Below are 23,438 nucleotides of genomic sequence, written 5' to 3'. Positions count from 1 at the left end.
AGAGAGAGAGAGAGAGAGAGAGAGAGAGAGAGAGAGAGAGAGAGAGAGAGAGAGAGAGAGAGAGAGAGAGAGAGAGACTGGAATGAAGTTTATGTTACAGTCAATCTAATTAACAAACGTGACTGGCTGATACTCTATGGCACTGAGCTCCGTTTGGGTTTGAAGTAGCCAAATCAGAGATAATGTTCTCACCTAAGCATCATTTTTGCTCTTGCTTCTTTTCACTTAGGGTCTTTTAGAGGGGAGACGAGAATGAGAAAGGGGAAAATATAAAGCGAAGTGTGAAGTCTTCATTCGCTTCGGCTGCAAAGCAGTCTTTCCTCTTTCTCATAAACCATTCCCCGTTTTTTATGTTGCGAGATGAGAAAGACTGAGTTATGGGAGGAAAATAGCGTTGCCATATTTGATAAGAGGTCAGAGTGCATAAGAGAAGCTATTAAGTCCTCTTAGGTGGGTTTTCAATGAATGTGAATGGTCTGGCTGTGGTAGAGAAAAGGAGACAGAGTGAGGAGAATGAGGAGAGTATATTGAAAATGAAGAAGAAGGACAGAGGAAAGACATACCTACCAAACCTTGGGTGATTGCAATGATAGTAAGACTCCAGTGGGGTTCAAAGAGGACAGGAGAAGAGAGGAAGGGGGTAAGTCCATATAAAAGAGTTCATAGCAAAGGGAAGAAATGCACAGCGGAGGAGAGGCAAAAATGGAGATATCACAAATCCATTAGTCCAAATTCCTTGCAGTGTCCTTAGACGAAAGATATCCGCTCCCAAAAAGCTACGGAGGAAAAAAAACGTCATGGTTGGGGTGACAAACATCAGCGGACAGATGCCCATTTTCAGTCAGCTTTTCCTTTCCGACTTTGTCCATTTGGTTTTCTCATTGTTTGTGTGTGAAAAAGGTAGTTATATATATATATATTTCAGAGATGAAGAGATATGTGAAATGGCAATCTGTGACAAGAGGCAAGCTCTGTCTTACTCCCGCAGAGCAAAAAAGAAAAACCTTTTTGGAAAAAGAAGAATGTTTAAGGCAGTCTTTTTTGGCCGGCCCCCTTCTCTTGGTCAACGCCCGTTACTGCACCTACAAGAGGATAGATACGACTTACTACTCACGTACTGGAACGCAATACATTCCATGCAAAATATTTATATTAAAAATAAATCAATATATATTAATAGTGCAATTAAAACATATATTTGGACGAATATGTGTAAACAACATTAGGTGGTGAGAAGAGCAAGGGGGCAAGACCAAAAACCTGCTCTATCCATTCAAAATTTGGGATTAGAGCTCCTTTACTGTTATCAATTATTACATTTATTTTGCTGTAATGAACAGTTTAACATTGCAACTGTATATTCATGCCATTTATGTCACACAGAGAATGTACAAAACTTTTTTGAGGGTAAGTTGTCTTTGGAAAGTTCATTCAGAGACTGATTTGAACAAACCTGCCCCCCTATAGTCCACACTTGTACGACAGCACTGCCCAGATGGCCATGCTCTCGGTTGTTTTTTTTTCCCTCTGTGCTGTTGACCATTACAATATATAGAAACCTAGCATTATTATTGCCAGGAAACACAAACTGAAGAAGTCAAAAGTCCCCAAAAAGTGTCCATACAATCCCTGTTCCTCATCACTAAGATACGATGTTGAAATAGACTCGTTACACAAAACAGAGCAGGAGTGACTACGATATTTTTCCACAACAGTTCCTGCTGGCCCACACTGCTTTTACAGCCAATGACTGATCCAGAGGTCTCTCACAATGTTAGGACACAGACTCCTTACGCAGTAGGCACAGCTTGCCTACCGGGTGCAGATCAGCAGGAGAAATGCAACTGACATTTCATCTCATCAGTAGGCAATGAGGCACTGCACAGTAACAGTTTCAGCCACTGCTTCACTGTACCCTGCTGACACAAACACCAGCTGCTGCAATCTGTCCAGAGACCAGTGTGCGCCTTACGGATCCTGCATGTCACTAATGCAGACACAGACTTTTTATCACTGCATTAAAGGCGACGCGTTGGCTTTGTATTCAGGACTGCCTGCTGCTGACCCATCGTTTTTGACGCGCAGGTGTAAGGAGCGGAAGTTATGTAATGCAAAGTTTAAGATTTATTTAGGATGATTTAAACTTAAATGTACGCAGGGCTCAACAATAAGGATGGCACACATATTATACACATTTCACATACATAATATTATATAAATATATATTTCTCTAAAATAATATTTACAAAATCAGAGAAGTTTTTTTTTTTTTTTAGGGTGGACAGGAATGGATGTATGGATAAACGACGAAGGACACAACATAAAAAATAAATGATACAGTGAACATGACCATAATTCGACTATTGGATACGAGATGTTATTTTTAACGAGTGCACATGCACATATATACACACAGTCATTGGTTTATGGCTTCAGGTGCACCCAACAGGGCTTTTAGTGGCCTTGCTCAAGCTGTTTTCTCAGATCTAATCACTGAGACAAGAGCCCTTCCCTAATCCTGGTCCTCACCTCTGCAACCTCGACATCTGTCGAAGTGTGTGTATGCAGGCAGGCCCGTGAGTGTGTCGGGGAGCATCTGGGCCTAATGAGGCTCACAGCCTGCCACTGCACCCGTTTAGCACCTTCCCATGAGCACCTGCGTCAGAGGTTACCTCCTGACGTGATGTACCATTGTTGTTCTTGCAACGGGATCCCTTCCACCCCTCTCAACCCAATGATTTTCAATGAGGTTTGACTCTATAGATGGATGACCCAGGAGTTATCTCAGTGCACAGGGTTTATACTCTAGTCATCAAAGATGTTGCAACAATTAGTACGTTTTAAAAAAGGCCGACAGATACAAAATAAAGTGCCATTAGTTTGGGATTGATAACATTTTTGTAAAAATTACCATCAAATTATGATGGTCTTCATTAACACATGATCCATTAGATATGTATATATATATGCAAGGTAAACTTCTGATAGTAAATCATCTATCAAATATAAAATATGTTTGAATTATGGTCTAAAACATGCAAACTGTTCACACCACTTACATGAATGAGGGACTAATTAACTTGTTTAATATTCAGTTTCAACCATATATTAATTGCAGTTCTTAGTAAAGTTACCAGCCAATTGCATGCTGTTTTATTTACTTTATTCCAATTATTCCAATGTGCTTTTTAAGCCATTCCCCAAAAACAACAACAAAAGGATGACTTCGTCCAATTGGAAAACATTAGCATCTATTTATCTGCTATCTATTATGGGATGTATTGTGGTAAAATAAACAAAAGTTAACTAACCATCTGCTTACAGTGATCCCTGTACACCCCAGCCAGCTGGCTTAATAAATTATACATCCTAATAAAAAAAAATTCTGGTCAAATAAAATAAAAAACAAACACAAATGAAATTTGCAACTCTTCAAAAGCCCTAAATCAAGGAAAATTAGAGGCCCCCCAACCTTGTTCTGATTATTAACAATGAAGACACATGGGGATAATCAACAGGCGCTTGTTCAAAACCTTTAACAGGAAATAGAGTAAAAAGCGTGTTACGCCAAAGGCAGATGGCCGCAGTAAGTGGGAGTGTGACTGTTGTCAGCCTGAGCGAGATGCATTTTTCTGTTGTTAGCACTTTAAATAATTGTGCTGAGGCTAGTGATTATTTGCATAAACACCACTTAAACATAGCTCAAGAGCTCTAATCCCACACCAAACAGCGTGAAAAGAGTGAGATATGGAATACATTGAGACTGAGAGGGAGAGAAGAGAGATTGCAATGTGATTTGCTTATTTTCAGGCATTCAAATAAGCATGCTGGAAAATAAAGCAGAGAAAATAAAGGGGGGAAATTCTCCCCTATATTTTTATTTACTTTTTTTGCATCCAATTTTTTTGTAGCGTTGCCGGCAAACCAATAAGTCTGCCCGTACGCTTTCAAGTAAAACATCTAAGCTGTCTGTCAAAAATGGCAATAATGACAATTTTGGATACGGGGTCAACTTTCATTCTCCCTCCTCCTATCTGTCTTTCAGAAAGAGGATAAATGGTGCACCGGCATCTGCCTGGCAAATGTGATCATACTTGCACTGACGCCTCATTGTTTGTTGATGTCTTTATTTATCTCTTCCTCCATTCGTCTAGTTTCTTAGGGCCATTATTCATGTTGTCTAAATCAGATGGCTGAAAATAAAACCGTCTCTGTCTAACTAGGTGCGAACAAAGTGCCGGCCTTACAAAATCTCCATATCCTCCATTTCGTATCAACAGCTGAATGACTAACTGTGATTTATGGCTGCGGAAGTGTCATAGCAACAGATTTTATGAGACGACGATGAACTGATTCGTGGTCTATAGACAATCTTCTGTCTGAGAAATGTTTGCTTTGACAGCAGTGCGACTCTATTTGTTAGTTTTATGACTGGAGCAGCTACAGGATTTGCTTTAGTGGCCTTGCGATGCTTCAGACAGTCAGCAGTCACTTGGCTCGGCAAAAAGTTCAGAAACACTGAACTTCATTAAGAAGCTACGAGACATTCAAGGTCCTTCTTTTGTCCAGGCGTGCGGCACTTTAGTGAACTCTTTTCTGTACTGTGAAACATACGGCTCTGTGAGAGACATGTTGTGGGCAGTGCGGGGGAGGTTTGAGGGTCGACCGCATGAGTAACATTTGTTATTAACTCCACGCAGTGAGACGACGCAGCATGGATGCACGTTAGACATGTGCGCGTGCCATAGGCCCAGCGTGGCACATTGAAGCATAGTGAGGGTACCTGGTCCCAGTGGGAGACAGTATGTGTGTGTCTGGGCTTGCCTTCCAAAACCCATTGAGGGTGCCTAGGAAAGGGGATGCACCCTTGGCATCACACAGGGCACAGCAGCTGTCGTGATGACCTATCCGTAACACTGTGTCCTAACCAGACGCGACATGACACTGCGACAAAATGGATATTTTCTGTATTAATCGGGTATGTGCAATGCCACAGCTGGAACAACAACATACAAAGTATGACAATGATAATACCAGTAAGTGATTGTGTGCTTTCTTTATTGTTAAAATAATTTAATGTGTTTAAATACATTTTGCTAGAACTTGATCATAGCCTCTGAAAGCGACAATGGATAACTGAAAATAAAGGCAACAAGAACGTTCAAACTGTGAATTCAATGTAAACAAACAGTGTATTCTATGTCAAAGATGGTTTCAGTCACTCACTATGTAGTTTTGTTCATTTTAAAATTGTGTAATATTTATGAATTTGATTATTTACTGATCCATTTCTGTGCAAATACAGATCACTTGCAGAGAGAGCCCGCCCAGCGCCCACCCATGCTTCTGATTGGCTGTAATTTGATTGATTTTGTCGCTTCTCAATGTTGTTGCGTCTGGTGTGTGAACAGACAAACTACTTGTCTCTGGAATCGTATTGCAACACGGACACAGTGGCAGTCAGAAGCTTTATTCGGATGATATTATTATTATTTTAAGTTAATTATGAACAGAGAACATCTGTGATTTAATGTATTGATTAAGACTGATTTTTGTTACTGAAGTCACATAACAGATTCATAAGAAATTCTATTTAGAGAGAGAGGAACTCATTATGGAGATGCTCATACCAGACTTTAGTTGTTTTTTTAAACTAGATGAAAGCAATAGTGGATCCGACAGCTAAAACTTTGCTCAGAAATTTGCCAAAAAAGTCTAAATAATTTACTACTTTCATAGCCAGAATAATATTTCTCAAATAACATAGGTACAGTAATTTAATTGCTCTTATTTTTCAAAATAAAAAAATTCCCTTTAACTTATCTAACTTTTTGAAGAAAAATCTGGGGTTATAACATTTTTCTCTTTAGCCAAACCCAACAAGCATTTAAGTCTTATTATCCAACTCTCTGCATTATGATGACACTGAAATGTCAAAGTAAAATAAAATCAATGTAAACCCTAGTGCAGAATTTTCTCAATAACATCATAAAGTTGTGTGTATACTGTATGTGTGTGTGAGCCTAGTTGAGACGCCGCACAGATAGTTCATCCATGAGCGCTCAGCTGTAACTGCCATGATGTCAGAGGATCTATCCAGCCCAGAGACAAAAGTACTGTGAGTGACTGTTTAGAGATCCAGGCGGCACTGACAATGACTCTGTGAAGGCCGGGAGGGGGAAAGATTCTGTAACTGTCGAAGCACCGGATCTGAAAGAGACTTCTTAGACTGCTGGAGTGTTTCATGCATTCCTCTTTCATTCGTTCTGCACTTCCTGCTTTGGATTTTCTCAGACGACAGCTCACTCATCAGACTCTGTAAAGAAGTGGCTGATACAATAGAGACAAGGTTGTCTAATCGTGTGGCCAACTTCGTCTCCATGCCAACATATGACTATTAATCCTCTTAGCTAGCACTGGGTCTCTTCATCTCATGTTTTTATGTCTACCTCCCTCTCATCCTTTTGCCATCCTCCGTTTTTCTTTCCTACGGATTAAGTATTTATGGGACAGGGGTTGTTTAAGCTTCATGTTGAGCCAAATGTCAAAACTTTTTTTACACTGCTCTATAGAATACTCGGTTTTGAATGGCCAATTGCAGTATTTTGTAGTAAAATATTTAGCTAAACATTGTTCAAGGAAAGGGATTGCCTTCCTAACGTGTCATGTTATCATATGCAATCTCACCACGTCATCTCGCCACTACACTTACAAAAGACACCAACATTTATATGTATTATTGTTAATTATTTATTGACAAAAATCTTGCACCAATTAATATTGTTCATTAGCCTAACTAGAGTTGCCAAGTGGTGCAGCAACTTATTGCATTAATATATAATATGCGGTCACGTGTGCATTTATCAGTATTTTAAAATGACTTTAAAATGAGAGCGGTCTCATCGAATCAGGATTTAAAACTGTTTTAGAATCAGTATATACATTATGACTTGCTGACTGCACATACCACTTATTACATTTTTTTTTTTTTTTGGAAAACTGTCAACTGTCATTGTAGGCTTCTGTAAAAATAATAAATATACTTTTAAAATAGTTAAAAACACATCTAGCCCAGAAAAAAATAAAATAATAATTAATCAAAATTTACACAAGGATGAGGTTTTGGTGATCACACAAATCTACAGAGTAGTAAGTGACTGTTTCCTTCCTGCCACTGGCTTCCACTCGTCAGATCACAGACTTTACAAACTCTTTGATCACTAGAGACGAGAGAAAAGTGAGAGAGAGACAGCTAATTGCTTGTTGACGGAGATAAAATCCATGTTTTTCACATGAACTGGCATCGGTCATTAAACTGACATGCTTCGTTAACAACTGTGCATTCTGTTGCTTTTCGTTGCAACAAATGTTTACAGCGAAGACCGCTGTCAGATACCGACTACACACCTGGTTAGACCTCAATTAGATATTGAAAGCTTTGATCCATTTATTTATTTTATTTCCTACAGTTTGAGCAATTTACTTGGTTTTCTTCTCCTTTTGCTACCCTGGTTCTACCCTCGGGATGTCCATCCCACAGTTAGGTAGCGCTAGCTCCATTTTGGATCCAATCTTTGCAATGTTTTCAGGTGACACCGACAATTCTGAACATTTCAGATTATGTTAATTTTGGATTACATTCTTTTTTTTTCACATATTATCCTAATACTGTAATATTATTCTTATATTGTAATCATTACAAGCACAAGTTTTAGTTGCTACCTAATGGCTGTGACACACCAATAGCCGTCATTGAACGTCTTTTTTTTACGTGGGTTTTTGCTGTGTCCGCTCTAGTCTGGAGTGTTTCATACATTCATACATTGCACTTCCTGCTTTGGATTTCCTCAGACGACAGCTCACTCATCAGACTCTGTAAAGAAGTGGCTGATACAATAAAGACAAGGTTGTCTAATCGTGTGGCCAACTTCATCTTCATGCCAACATATGATTATTAATCCTCTTAGCTAGCACTGGGTCTCTTCATCTCATGTTTTTATGTCTACCTCCCTCTCATCCTTTTACCATCCTCCATTTTCTTTCCTACAATTTAAGTATTTATTGGCCAGGATATCTTGATTTGAAATTAAACCGTTTTAAAATTGTTATCTTATGATCCATTACAGTGTACAATGTCAGCAGCTGCGTTTGTATGAAACGAAAGAGAGCGAGTCTGTGATTACATAATTAAATAACTGTACACAAAATATTGATTTGAGTTTTAATATTTTATTAGCTCACCAAACGCAAACTTCAACGAGGAAAAACTATTCCCAGCGAGAGCATAAAGCATCGACATCAGTTATTAGTTTTTACCGGTGGCACGATTGACCAATCAGAATCAAGTATTCCACAGAGCTGTGTAATAAAATTAGTTATTTCCTCACACGCAGGTGCAGAACACACATAGTTGGCAATCGCCTGTAGACTTTTTGGTGCGTTCAAGCACATCTATTTGGCCCAGACGCAGCCGATGTGAAGCGGCAACACAGCCGGCTTTTGTTGTAGCTAGTTGTTTGACGTCGGATTTGTGTGTCATGGCTTTAACACGTTCATTGTGTTAGCTTAACTGAACTATGAAGTATAACATGTACTGTATTATAGTATACTATAAAAATAAAGGTTCCAAAAATGGGGGGTTTTACAGCAATGCCAACCAATGTAAATGCTAAAGAACCATTCTGTGAACAGAATATTTTTTTTTCCTAAGAACATTTTAATAGTCTAATGAACCTTTTGTGCAATGGATGTTAAAGGTTATTAGTGGCACCATTAATAACATTTATATTAAAGAGTGTATATTACTGGCAAATGGACATCTTGATACACACATTTCTGGCTAATAGCAAAATCCTTCTTAAACTGTGACGTTAAAACAAGCATTTTCTGTAAAGCTGCTTTGCAACATTATGTATTGCGAAAAGCACAATACAAATAAACCTGAATTGAGTTAAATGATGTGTGATAAGATTGTTAGTGTGCAGGATGGGTCGATATATTGAGCTATCTTTTTGTATGAATCAATGTTGTAAACACGTACACCGCTTATACAAGGGTTTTCCTCTTTCAACAACACACCGACATGGATTCAGTGCTGAGTATCTCTCTCCCGTCTACCACTAGCTCAGATTCCTCCAGATGAGTGGATGTGCTCTAGTGACAGCAGCTGACCCGTGATGTGTATTTCCTCCCCCTAAGGAGTTGTTAGTGTGGCTATATACACATGCACGAATGCACTGTGCAGCCTCCGAGCACTATGGGACCTCTCTACGATCACTGGCTCCTTTCCACAGTGTGAGCACGACTCCCTGTGCCCTGGGCAAGATCAGACCCCACTGTTCCTCCAAGTGTGTGAGCCTGTGTATAAAGCTGGAAAAAGAGGGAGACAGATGACAGAGGCACCCCTCGGTTTTAAAATCTGCTGTAAGCTCACGTATAAATGCTACTCAGCCATCCTTTGTGTGTAACTACTTTGTTTCTCTGAAGCTTTATCTTTGTTTTGCAAAAAAGCCTATTACAACTGCAGATTTGTATTGGGTCAGCGGCATGTAATCATTATCTGGGAAAACAAATGGAGATGAAAAGGAAAGAATTGATCTTTTTCCTGAACTGAAAAGAGAGAAGGTCTCTGGCTATTTAGCAGCTCATTTCCAATAAATTATGCCGAATTCATCTGTGAAGTTCAAATGGTATGCAAAAGAGAGAGAGAGGAAAATATAAAAACAGAGGGAGAGAAAGGGAATAGTGCGAGACAGACCCGGTGTGCCAGTGGGAAATGCTGTAGGTAGCCAGACACCACCCAGCATGGCCCCTAGTGACCACTGGAAAGCAGCCAACACAATGCTTCAATGCCAAAAAGAAAAAAAACAAAACCGTTTTTTTCTTCTTCTTTTCAACGAACTTTGTTTTGTGGTAACCCACTCTTGTTCTCATTTAGTAATAAATGTGCACTCAATCAGCTCTTGTTTGTCTCAGTAGTTTTGGTTTATTATGACACCTACTGGAATGGATGAATGAAGTTTTGTGCTTAAACTTCATAATGAAAATCTATCCAGACAATGCATCACTACATTGCGCTGGTGTAGTGTCTTGAATGGAGGAATTTGGTCAAAAATTGCTGTGTTAAGTTGCAGTTATTATTATTTATTTTTTCAGTTTAACGTGTTGGCTGCGCTACAGTATATGATCACGCTATCATCAAGTGTTATTAAACCATTCAAACGCACAACGACACAAAGAAATAACTCAAATCTGTACCGCCGCTGTCTGCAAATCGGCTCTCTGTGAACAAACACCCGAAACACGTGCACAGAATGACACTCAAACGAGTTCTCTTTCGCACTTGAATGAACAAAAACACAAAGTTAAGTAAACGTAAACGAGTTGGATGTGTGTGAGATCTGCGTCATGTGAGTAGGGTTTTAAAGTGACAGCAGTCTTAAAAACCTGCTGCTGTCAGTCATTAATGTTAATCTAAGAACACAAGACAAAGATAAATTCACTCACTGCTCTTGACTGAATAACTTATAAATATATATGAATAAATAGCTTTAATGAGGATTAATCTATATTAATTTTATAATTTATCCAGTGACGACTGCATGTGCAGTGTTTGATTTTTCAATTTCTGTATATTTACAGTACCTGTTAGACCTACCAGGAAATCTTAAAGCACTGTTTACAAGGTTATATGAGTAAAAAAAAACAATGAAAACAATAACTTTTTTCTGCATTTTTGCAGGGCACGTAAAAATCTGAACCGGCCAGTGGAAAAAAACCTTAGCGTTGAGCCCTGATATATTAAAGACACACCTAAATGAGACATTTATTAAACTGGGTTTATGTGAAGATTGTTTTAAGTTTACTTAAATGAAAAGTTATCATAGTTTTTAAAGCCTATTAAATGTTCAAATTGATAGCTTGCAATAATATTGTAGTGTTGAATTAATATAATTAATGGCTAAAATTGAGGGGGAAAAAAATCAATTCAGTATCAGACATCTGTATCAGTACTGGTCTCAGTGATACTGGCATTCATTCATAGTGCTAAGCAAAAATATGCCATTAAACAAATATTTAAAATATACATATATATAGGCTATATATATATATATATATATATAGACACATCATAATGTGTCTGAGGTTATGGTTTTGTCTGAATTTGAGACTACTTGTTGTAGCTTGAGTTGCCACAGAAATGGACAAGAGGTGAATTCATTCATCTGTCTGGAGACAGCAAACATGAATGACTTCATAACTAATGTGAGATTTTACACTGTCGTTACTCAGTGTTCTAGTCTCGACGGCCCAATTAGAAAAATAAAACACAATATGATGTATGTACCACAACTATTTCTGCCAGAATTGCAGAAAGAGAGACGAGCAGAGAAGAAAGACCATTGAAAATCCTGTGAGAATGAAGTGGTGGTCAAAAGAATAACACAGTGTCGTCATGTGGTTACAGAGCAGACGTGCATTGTTTCTAATGAGAGACATCTGGGTGTTTGTGTTGCATCACATTTCCCCGCTCACTCCCAGTGCTAACAGGGTGTAAACGTCAGATGATTATTAAAATGTAGTGAGAGAAAGAGACAAACTTTTTTTTTTGACATTGTCTAAAGTTCTGGATTTTCTCACTGTGATTTTGGAGAGGACGGGAGAGACTGCAGGCTCTTGCCCATTCTGACCTGTCTGTATCATGCAGCTACAGGCAGTGCTGTAATGGTGAAGTATGAAGCCTTCCAGTGTGACCTCTCATAAGGCCTTCAGTGACAGCTTTGAATGACAACATGAGTGACTGTTCGACATGCGGCACTCGAGAGAGAATCTCTCCAGGGCATGATGTGCTGGTCTTGAATGAAAATGTACACATGCTTGCTGAGCAAAATAAAAATTCATGAGGGTCTTATGACATCAAACAAGGCAGAATGATGTACATTTGCATAAGTTAAACAGTTATATGAAATAAAACTACATCAACATCATAAATAAACAACCTTAAATAACTAAAGCACTTAAAATAGCTCCCCTTATCTCTTTCAGTCCGACCTCAGGATTTGGGCCCGGGTCGGACTCTAAGCCCCTCACATGCTGTGAGGACTTCAGAAGTCTTAGCCCCATGAATCTGTGGTCAGATGGTCTAAAACTGAACAAGTTGGTGGAAACCAAGTTGAAATGAAATAGATCATAAAGCATAAAGCAAGTGTCTAACGCACCGCTTCTACTTTCATGCTTCGATGCACCTTTTTATTTATTTACTCATTCTTATGCATCTATATGATTACTTGATTATTTAAAATTTGGTTAGTCTTTCAATCGGTCCCAATCTGTTGCCAGCGTAATCCTAATCTTTCGTTCAATAATCAGTGGTCCTTCTGGTAGATACAGGGGTGGCTATGCTCTGCCTTTGATGGGATTATGTAGCGCTCGCAGCAGGATCCAGACACACAGGAGTGGGCAAACAAAAGATGAGCCCTGTAACTCCCCTTATCCGCTCATTCTCTAAGTGGATTTGATGCGTGGCCATCGTACCATCATGTCTTTTTCTCCATATGCTTCGCTTCAATAAAGGAGAATGACGACTCACTGCCGTAGGTGCAATCGACCCTCTAAATATTGTTCCATACATGTGACTTCATCCAGCCAGACTGACTGGTTTAGTGAGACTCCATGAAAGAGTTGTAGCCTCATGTAAGAGCTCTTACAAGTTGCCAATAACTGGGGGAATGTAAAAGACCTTTAATCTGTTTGTTTATACTTTTTTTTACCTAAATCCACAAAGGTGTGCCGAGACATACGCCTTAATTCCAAAGGCCAAACCCATCCTGACTTAAATTTGAACAAAGATGTTTGAATATACAGTAATACATGAGTGTTAGCATTTACACTAAATAAATACAATCACTCAATAGGTGACATGTTTTGCTTGCAATCTTGCACATGTTTTGTGTGCAAACGTGTCGAACAATGATCGCTGCTGCTTCAAAAATGTCTGCTGCGCTTTAGCTACCGCAAATGCTAGCAATTGAGAATATTCTATATCCAACACATTCTCATGGCAATTCGTAAGTTTTAAGTTTTGGTGAATTACTGAATTACTTTTCAAACACCATCATCAGTTGTCTGTAACAGAAAATCACATGATCAACACATATGTAATAGTTGCATCACTACTAAGTTATCCAGATATTATGTTTGCCAGAGCAGATGGTATTCCTTGTCGTTTATGTTTTGATTTTTTATTTGTCCAAACATTTTACCACCTAGATGATTTTGAAAAATAACTTACAGACACCTGATTGGATTTTAATAAAATAATCTATGATTGTCCAATTACATCTAACAGCTGCAAAATAGCTATATATATATATTGCACAAAAGTGCTTGCACAAAGCAGCACACAGCACTATGGCATAGTGTCAGTATTTTAATGCAAGGGCATCGCAGAACGGGAAACTCGCAGGCACTAGTGTAAGTACGGTGCAAATGGCCATAACAAATGTTAAGCTGAGATGAGCATTAGACAGTAGTGTTTGACAATGAGCTAATGATAAGATTAAAGATACAGTTGGGAAGAACCAGATCTTCTCTTTTTAAAGTGATAAGATAACTGAAGCATAGTATTCGATTAGGGCTGTGCAATTTTTGCATGTTGGTGTATGTGTGTTAATTAGAAACCTAAACCCTTTTTACTATTAATGAATATTTCACATTCCATAGGCAGTGTAAGACCACACACTCTCTTTCTACATATCTCTCTTACACATATACACATTAACAAACAGTTATACAAAGAAACATACAGCATTCAAAAGGAGGGATATCACCCGAAGCAAAAAATGTCTTAAAAAACAGCACTCACCCTGAAAAAAATAAAATAAAAATCAATAGCCACAGATGGTCTTTACATCAGAATCAAATATCCTACTTCTTAAGATTCTGCCTCAACCTTTTTCTCTAAACCCTTAAAGTGCCCTGAGCTAAAGAGCCTAGACAGAGAAGACGGGACACACACACACACACACACTTTCTCTAACACTACTTTCACAAAATTGTGCTTGAATGCTGGACAAACGCAGGAATAGTTTCACTAGTTTGGTGAAGAACCGACGCTTAAATAAATACACACTTCATAATTAGCAAAGTGAGATCTATTGAAAAGCTCCATGGACCTCGTTTGATTCTGATTGGTTGAGGCCTCGGGAAGGACTAAGCAAACCTTCAGCATCCCAGTGACATATAAAACCCCACAACCTGCAAGTCAACGCTACCTCAAGAAATGCTAAAGCCTCGGCAAAAAATACGCTTGGTGTGTAGCGTGGGTGTGCGTGGGAGTGTGTATGTGCCTATCTCAGGGAATAAGAGCTGGGAGATATTCCAGGAAGTTTTTCTGCTCAGCCGGCACAGTTGCTCAATAAAAGCTCCTGTGTGCGTAAGCCGCTTGTACCGCAGAGCGTATTTTAATGAGCTCTATCCCTCTCTCCCTGACTGTTGCATGCTGGGATTACCTTTTGGGTTCACGTCCATCCTAATCCCATCAGTGCAACATGGCTCAGAAACCAACAAGCCACTGCTTACCTCCACAGGTAGACCTTCTGCTACAAAGCCCTGACTACGTTCCTCGCCTGTTTTATTTAAAGCATTGAGTAGGTAGATGAGAGGAGAGTTTGGAAGGAGTGAACTCAGATCAATGTTCTGAACCTGAGAAACCTGGTTCTGATTGTTTTGACGGAGATCGACCTTACAAGTTTTTTTTTTTTTTTTTCAAGAAGCTTGCGATCCTTTAGTGCATTGCAGCAGGTGAAAGTAGCACACATGCATGCATTATAGATGTAAACTGGGATTGCTTGATACAAGACAGAGGAGAATGAGAGAGTGAAGGAATGAGCCATGATGGATTGCAGAGAGGAAGCAGTGGTTCAAAAGTCTTTACTGTAAAGAACGGGTGAAGCTAACAGGAAGAAAAAAAATACACGGAAATACTGTGTTTTTTTTAAGATGCATAGATTAAAGTGTGATTAAAAGCATGTAGCTTCCAGGTGAGGCAAACTGAAAGTACACTCCACGCAAGCATGTGCACACACACCTATCAGTCCATTCCTCTCTCGGTCCTTTAATTTTACGCAATTTTAAAAAAACAAAGCAATGGTTTGGACCAATTAAAATGAGCACTCATCCATCCATCCACCCATCCATCCATCCATCCATCCATCCATCCATCCATCCATCTAAAATCATTTAACATTTATGCATTTGGCAGGTGCTTTTATCCGAAGCAACTTACACTGCATTTCAAGGTACACATTTTACATTCTTATCAGTTCTTGCTTTCAATCGAACCCATGATATTGACATTGCAAGCAACAACACTCTACTGTTTGAACTACTTGAAAGCTGAGACATAATATATGTATCAGAAGAAGCAGACAGTGCATATTATAGCTTTTTGCATCCGATTCATGCACAATATGAAGCTATACTAAATCATATATTCAGTCTGATTTGTCTCATTATCTCAGTTTTGTGCACCATAAAGAGTAAAGCATTGTCTCCAGAACAATACAGCATAAACCAACTGAAATGGCTGTTTATACATCCATCCGTCTGTCCATCCATTCATTAAGTGAGTCTATTTCATTCAGTCTCTTCTCTGGTTAAAATGTAAGTGATTCATTTTTGAATGTGTTGATCTTAGTTTCATGCACTGTAAAGACAAAAAAAAAACGGTTTCCATGAGAATGAGAATCGAATTTACATTTCTATTTAAATTTCCACTCATCCATTTTGTCCGTCCAATCTAAAAACTCAACAGTAGTGGGACATTTAGAAGAATGTTTTTGATTGTGTTAATTCGAAATGGCTGCTAATTCATCTTTCTATTTGTCTGTTCATATAGTAAGAAATATCTTATCAGTAGCCGAATAGTGAGCAAATCAGTGTATTTTTAAGAGTGCACATCTTTTTTTTCCAGTGTTTAACATCCACTAGCTGTTTTTGATGTCATGTTTAAATCCGTTTCATCTGCCAGATACACTGTCTTATCTGAAAGTGCAAACCTATTTCCTTTCATTGCAGAGATGCTTGCGCTCAATGTGCAGTTACCTGTTTTAGTCACTTTTACACACCAAGCCCTAATCAATGCAGAGAGAGGAAAAAGAGGAAAACAGCACAAAGTCAAGCTGAGTAGGCTAATAACACTGACACTCCACTGCAAACTGTAAATCAACATTGAATCAATGCTTAATCAATGTATTCCTCCCCCTTCTTATCAACCTCTCAATGAATTACTAAAGACTAGCTCCAGATAAATGCTGACCCCACGAGTCTTTCCTCTCACTAAGCTCGCAGCAGAGGGTCTCTGGTTTAATATAGAAGGGATTGTTACAGTTGAACCTGCTGAACCAGTGGATTATGAGTAGGTTAAACCCAGTTAAAATCCAGCTAAGTGCCAAACCCAATGCCAGAGGTAAAACTAAGCGCAGTTTGACCTCAAGATAATGCTAAAAATGTAAGTGCCTCAGTTGAAGTAATTGCTTGAGGAATATGTCTGATTTGCCAAAGAATGTATGGAGTGGACCACCAAGGATGCATTACATAGATAGAACATGACAAAGACATTTAGTAAAGCTACAAAGGATGTTCATTTAAAACAAATGCTGTTCTTTTGAACTTTCTATTCATCAAATAATCCTGAAAAAGGTGTTATGGGTTCCACAAAAAAATATTAATTAGCACAACTGGTTTTTTTTTTCAACACTGATGATAATCAGCTTATTAGAATGATTTCTGAAGGATCTGACACTGAAGACTGGAGTAATGATGCTGAAAAATAGCTTTGCCATCACATGAATAAATAAATATATTAAAACTAAAATAAATACAGCATTGGTGTGCATAAGAGACTCCTTTAAAAAAAAATCATATGGACCAACAACTTAAAAAAGGTAGTGTAAGTTACCCATAAAAAGACCACCTATCTAAAACTACTTATACCTACCTAAAAAAACCTGTCAGAATCAGATCAGATGTCTGTGAAGCGCTGTTCATTTCATTTGTATCTTTGTTCTATTGTATTTATACGAGTACAAAAAGCATGAGAGTCAAAAAAGAGAAGTAAAAAAAGAAAAAAGAAGAAAAGGCTGCCATTGGTTCATTATTATCTGCGATGAGCCATGGACAGGAGTAATATCCCTGCTAGAGAGAATTCATAGGTCTTCATGTCCACTGAAAAATGAGAAACTTAAAGGCAGGAAAACTGAGGGTGTAGCGGTGGAACACATTCTTAGTCCTACACAGGAAATTGATTCTGGCCCCAGCGGTCACAAGGACCTTGCGTGAGAAGTGTGCGATTGCTGGCTTGTGTATGTATTTTGGCAGTGGGCTGGTCAAACAGTCAAGCTTCGGACATGATAGAGCCAGATCTCTGTGGCACGCAACAACAGAAGGCTGCATCAATAACGTGATAAGAGACGATCGCTTATAAATACAAATGCTAGAAGGCGAGCACATTCAAACACATGCAGAAGAAGAGATACATTCACTCAAACACGTCATGGAAAGCATAAGCATTGCATGGGGAATGAGTATTTGACACCAATGTTCACTTCAGTTAGATGCATCACAACCACACCACTCGCAGGGACTTTTACTTAACATACTGTATGCCTGATGTGCATGGATTTACTGACCAAAGAAACCACTTAAATATGGATGTTTCACTGAGCACTTTTGGCTTTGTGGACTTTTGGAACACACTTTCTCACTATATATGATAACAGTTGTGTATTCTCTTTCTCTACCAATAAATGTTTTGAAACATCAAACATTTTCACTAAAATCACAGCTTATATTATCTATTGTAACAATCTGTTTTGGACTACTTAGTTCTTCTAATCTCTCTATATTAGTGCAGCTTCTAATATCTAGTTATTTATATATCTGAAATAGAAAAACTAAAGTAACACTTCCACACATGCTGCACAAAATCATTGCTGGATTAGACATGAAGCACAGTAAAAATATAGGCCTATTATTTTATTTTCTAAAATTTTACAATGAACTTTACAAATTATGTCTAATTTTTCATCTCAAGCACGCTCTTTTTTTTATTGGAAACTAAGTAAACTCACTTTTACCAAAAATGTTTGGTTGTGATGGAAATGATGCCACAACTAAGGGACAGGCTTTATTTTTATAAAATTGACAGAAAATACTTGCGCTGATTAAATGTAATCAGTTTTGATAAAAGCATTAGCAAAATTCATAAATGAATAAGAATGTAAATGCATGATAAATGTTTTAATATTACCTTCACATAGCAAAAAGAAAACAGTTGAATCTGTTTTTAATAAAAATCAACGCATTGATTTTGAATCAACCAATGTGGCCGCACTTAAAAATGCCTGGTCTCCATCCCTCCAAATGCGGCTTTAATAACTATACAGCACAATGAGTGCAGACAAAACATCCTGAGATTGTTCAAAGATTGCACAGGCAGAAAAAAAGCATCTCAAGCTTACCCCACCATGCCTATTTTGGCACTGTTTTGCATCACTACTTTAGCTTTTCCGATGACAATTAGCCTCCCGTTTAGAGACTTACAAACATCATCCCACGTTTAATCAACTGCCTCATTCATTTCCGATTCTAGAACACCGACAGCGTGAGTCCAAAAGCTAGCTAATTTAACAACTAATCTGCTGATTAACACCGAGTTGTATTAACTGTAACGTAAATGATAGGGCGAGGCTTTTTGGGACTCAGCGTGGAGGGGAAACACCTCGAGTCCGCTTCAAGATGTAGTGAGAGAGAGTAATTTGATTAAGGGAAACACACTTCTGCACGTGTTAAGTCTTTCTACTGGAGACTCAAAGCAGTATTCAATTACCTGCTCAATCAAGCCCAATTTACTGCTAGAGTGGAAGGAAAACATACAGACTGTAGTGGGACTGCACTTTTCTTACAGAGCGAAAAGAGAGATAGAGAGAGAGAGTCAGGCTTCACACCAAGAGTCAGTATTGATCTTGAATCTATAGTGCCTGGGTGAGGTGAGGTGACATGGGTTCAAACATAAGAGCTCTTCATATCTGGAAACAGCTTACTGCCTACTGAGACACTATGGCATTAAGTAGGCAATAGACAGCATGAGCCATTCTAGTACACCTACCATTATTGGTGTATGTGTGAGACACTCCGTTAGGTAAGTGGGCAGCTAAGTTTCAAGCACACCCAGCAGCTCAACACCCCCCCGCCCTCCCTCCAACCAGCAGGGTCCCGTTTCCATGACAACGCTAGCTGAGAGCCCCAGCAGGACAGGAGATAAACAAGAAGCCATATCCCTACCACTGGGATGGGAGGTGTGCGCGCCTGTGCGTGTCAGGCTAGTCCTTTGAGATCCACCTAGCTGGCTTTATCCTCTGAAGTTGACGGACAACAACAACAATATCCTTTAGATTAGAAGCAGCCTTCAGTCCCTCTGGAAACAGCAGTCCTGGCAACAGTGGCATGATCGGCAGTGGCTAACTCCCTAAGCTCCTCTCCGAACTGGCAATGGTGGCTAAATCCCCACACTGGCCACGGACCTGGCAACAGTGGCTAACTCAGTGGACTAGACACAAAGATGGCGATAGCAGCAGAAGCTAACTCCCAGTGCGAGGTGTAAAGCTGGCAGAAAACTCCCTCTGGACTACAGTGTGGACCAGCAACGAGCCCTAGGGATGACAAATATAAAGCAGCAAACCGGCCCTGAGGCGTAAACTGTTGCAAACACAAACTGCAAATTTCAGCTGTGTACACTTAGAGCTTGCTAAGTGTCCATTCATCCATTTCAAATTCTGTGAAATGTAAAAGTGCTTCAGAATTTGTTCCAATGACTGTGGATTGAGGTATAAATGTAAAGAAAAATAAACAAGACACAATTGTGGGATATACTATAATGTCAAAATTACACAACTGTGAGAATATAGTACCATGGTATGTGAAGTCATAATTGTGATATATTAAGTCACAATTGTGTGATATGAAATCATATTGGGCGATATAATGTCATAAGTGAAATATAAAGTCACAATCTTGAGATATATAGTCATATCGTGAGATATGTAAAGTTAATCGTGGTTTTCTTTTCCAGAATTTTGACTTCTCACAACTGACTTTATATCTCAACACTGCAACTTCATATCTCACAATTTGACTGTAATGTTTTGTAATATAGATCTTTTTTTCTACTCTGAGGCGGAAACCATAAATAACCTCAGCATGTGTGAGAGAGGGGAAGAAATCCACTATTATTTCACTGTGAGAATCTCTCAGATCCTGCAAAACGAATAAATAATTCATACCTCATATTTGGTTAATCAAACAAATTAGATAAAAGGACTTCTATTTTCAATTCAAACACAGGGGAAGAGGAACATTTAAAATGTCTGTTCCTATGCGAGCGAGGATGGTACATTTGCCACATCATCATAATCCATACAATACTTATCCAGTTACATCCAGAGACCTTCACATACTCATCTCAAATTCCTTCATTCGGACTGCCGGAACTCAAAACCCAGAGAGCCTTTTAAAGGTCCAGTCCCATTTATTGAAGCCACAGTGCTTCCGGTTACCTAAGCTAGGCCACAGATACGCGATACTAAGATTTCCCTGATCAAATATGATTACAGCAGTTATTCTCTCGGTGGGGAAGCCAGCCATTGGCGTCTAAACCGGAATGACAGAGTGGCACAGAAGCAGGGAGGAAACGAGGCGAGTGTGGTTACGGGTCTGCGGAAGGAAGAAAGAGTATATGGGGTTGGAAAGTGAGAGAGAGAGACATCAAGGCCACGGTAAAAATCAATGCATGCAGAGAATGGAGAGATAATTAAGGAAGAAAAGAAAAGGACGAGAGAAAGAAGAGTGAATTTAATCCGTCCTTACATGACTCTACATCACATTCGCTAATTAGATAAGTTACATCTTAATGTTAGTAGCCATTAAACACAATGGCTGTGTTCCCAGAATCCCTTGCTCTTAACAACCCCCCCTATCAAGTTATCTGGGATTGTGAATTGTATAGCCTCAGTGTTTTGTCAATGTCGATAAAGGCATAGCATGGGATGTTAGTGATGTCTTGCTCACTGATTCAGAGGTGTGTGTGTGTGTGTGTGTGTGTGTGTGTGGTGGTCTGGCAGGCCCTTTGTAGGCTGTGTGCTCAATTACACGCTGACATAACAGGGATGTACAATTACTGCGTGACACTGCGTTCACTGTACTGCACCTGTCAAACAGCCTGGCAAGGGACGACCCAGGGATCCTTAGATGATGAAGAGGTAGGGGTGGTCGCTCACACACGCACAAGTGCACACACGCACACATTGCTTGTACTCCAGTGCCTTTTATACTTCCACATTCAGGGTCCCATTTTCCAAGGCCATCTCTCTCTCTCTCTCTCTCTCTCTCTCTCTCTCTCTCTCTCTCTCTCTCTCTCTCTCTCTCTCTCTCTCTCTTTGCAGGAGAACTGCAGTGCTCAGCACTCTAGTCATTGTTGTGATTCAGTAGTGGAGCTCCTGTCTGCCAGCTCTGCTCCAATTTACAACAGCGGCCCACAATGCACTGCTCTGGGCGAAGCAAGATACATACAACCACACCTCTCTCTCTCTTCTCAGGACTCAATCTTTCGCTCACTACCGTAGAACAGCAGACCACCATCAAATAAGCACAGATAAACAAGCTGCACTCCTGAAATAAACCCCTCTATGAATCTCCTCTCGCTGTCTACTACTTCTCCTCCTCCTCTGTATCTGTCGTCTCATACATGAGCAACACACAGCCCTGCAGCCGCTTCCACCAAGCATTAAAAACTGTTGTGTTTGATGACTCAAAGGAATAAAGCAATGGTTTTAACATGGAGGATGCACCTTTATTAAAAGTCTGGTCACTAATAATAAGCTGATTATTTACATGTTGTGGACAATAACCTATCGGCTACTCTTAAAGGGGTCATGACATGAGAAACCAAATTTGCCTTGATCTTTTGGTATATAAGAGGTCTTTGTACCATTAAAACGTCCTGCAAGTTTCATAGCTTAAGACGTCCTCCCCATTATAAACAAATTATTTATTTAATCAAGCTCTAAATACAGCTCTTTCTGGATCCATGGTAAGAAGTGACGTCACAGTACGAAGTGACGTACCAGCGTTTGCATATAGACCGCCTCCAGCACAAGACAACTACGCATTAAGCGCAAGACAACTACGCTCATTTCGTATCATCGTCGCGCCCGCGCACTGCGCGGATCACAAGTGTTCAGTCGACGGACAGCGAGTGGGTCTGTGTACAGGGAAATTACGATGCCACGCAGATGTGCTGTTCCTGGCTGTGGACAAACAACATCTTTGAATACGCTGCGAAAGATCCAGTCGTCGGGGAAAAATGGATGCACTTTATTTTTTTGCGGACGTCTCAGTCACGGCAGTGTTAGTTTAAGCGTTTGTTCTATACATTTGAAGGATGACTGTATTGAGAACAAATCCCAAAATGATGCTGGCTTTGCCAGAAAACTGTTGCTCAAAGATAAGTCCGTGACGACTATTCTGGGCTCAACAACGACGACGCAAACTGTAAATAATGTAAATAAAACTTTAAACTACTTTTTAAATACGCTGAATCCGCAAACGTTCTGGCTGGGGGCGTTAATAATTGATGCATAGGCACTGACGTTAGCCAATCATAACAGTGGGCGTTAACACTGAACTCTTAAAGGGGAAACACCCCCAAAACAGACTGTTTGAATCAGAGGATGAGAAACAGGGCGGGGAAAGGTCATAAATCACTACATTTTAAAAGTTTTTTGTAAAAAAAACTATAGTAATACTATAATTGCACCTAAGGGAACATAATAATAATAAAAAAATAAAAAAACCCATGTCATGACCCCTTTAAAAATAACATTTATTTATGGGCATCTATGGTTCATCGAAGAACCCTTAACCTCTATGGAACTTTTCCATTGCACAAAAACAGTTATTTAAGGTTTTACTAATAGAATATATATATATATATATATATATATATATATATATATATATATATATATATATATATATATATATATATACATATATATATATATATTAAAACACACACACTTTGAACAAACTTCTGCATAATGGACTGGCATTTATTGTTCATAATTGATAATATCCTGCTCTGCCCCAGCCGTCTTGATGGGCTGTTTTTAGTAAAAAGCTTTGAGAGTGTCTCTAGTGAAGGCACTAACAATCTCGTCGACATTCATTGTTAGCACTGAGAGCAGGGACCACTACAGTGGCTGTGAGGAGAGAAAGAGAGCAGGGCTCTGTGGGGGAGATCACCCACTTTCCCTACGCACAAGCCTTTCATCTAGCAGCTATAGCAAAACAGCACAGCTAATTAAGAAGAACTAAGGAAT

At 39.2% G+C, this 23,438-nt stretch overlaps 1 protein-coding gene across 4 annotated transcripts in view; it reads right to left on the bottom strand.

Moving 5' to 3' along the window:
* The window catches only part of pcdh1b (protocadherin 1b), a 163,142-nt gene that overhangs the window by 25,909 nt on the left and 113,795 nt on the right, over positions 1-23,438 (bottom strand). The window contains exon 5 of one of the 4 annotated variants that reach the window (XM_079630474.1): positions 112-1,082. The exons of the other annotated variants lie outside the window; for them this stretch is intronic. Within the exon in view, the coding sequence (XP_079486600.1) occupies positions 1,027-1,082 (56 nt within the window). The 3' untranslated portion in view covers positions 112-1,026. Of the gene's footprint in view, positions 1-111; positions 1,083-23,438 lie in introns of those variants that run through there. 4 annotated transcript variants of the gene reach the window in all.

The sequence above is a fragment of the Phoxinus phoxinus genome, assembly GCF_949152265.1.
Source record: "Phoxinus phoxinus genome assembly, chromosome: 12".
In the NCBI taxonomy this organism is placed as follows: domain Eukaryota; kingdom Metazoa; phylum Chordata; class Actinopteri; order Cypriniformes; family Leuciscidae; genus Phoxinus; species Phoxinus phoxinus.
Note: the sequence above shows the minus strand (reverse complement) of the source record. Positions and strands in the feature narration are given on the sequence as shown.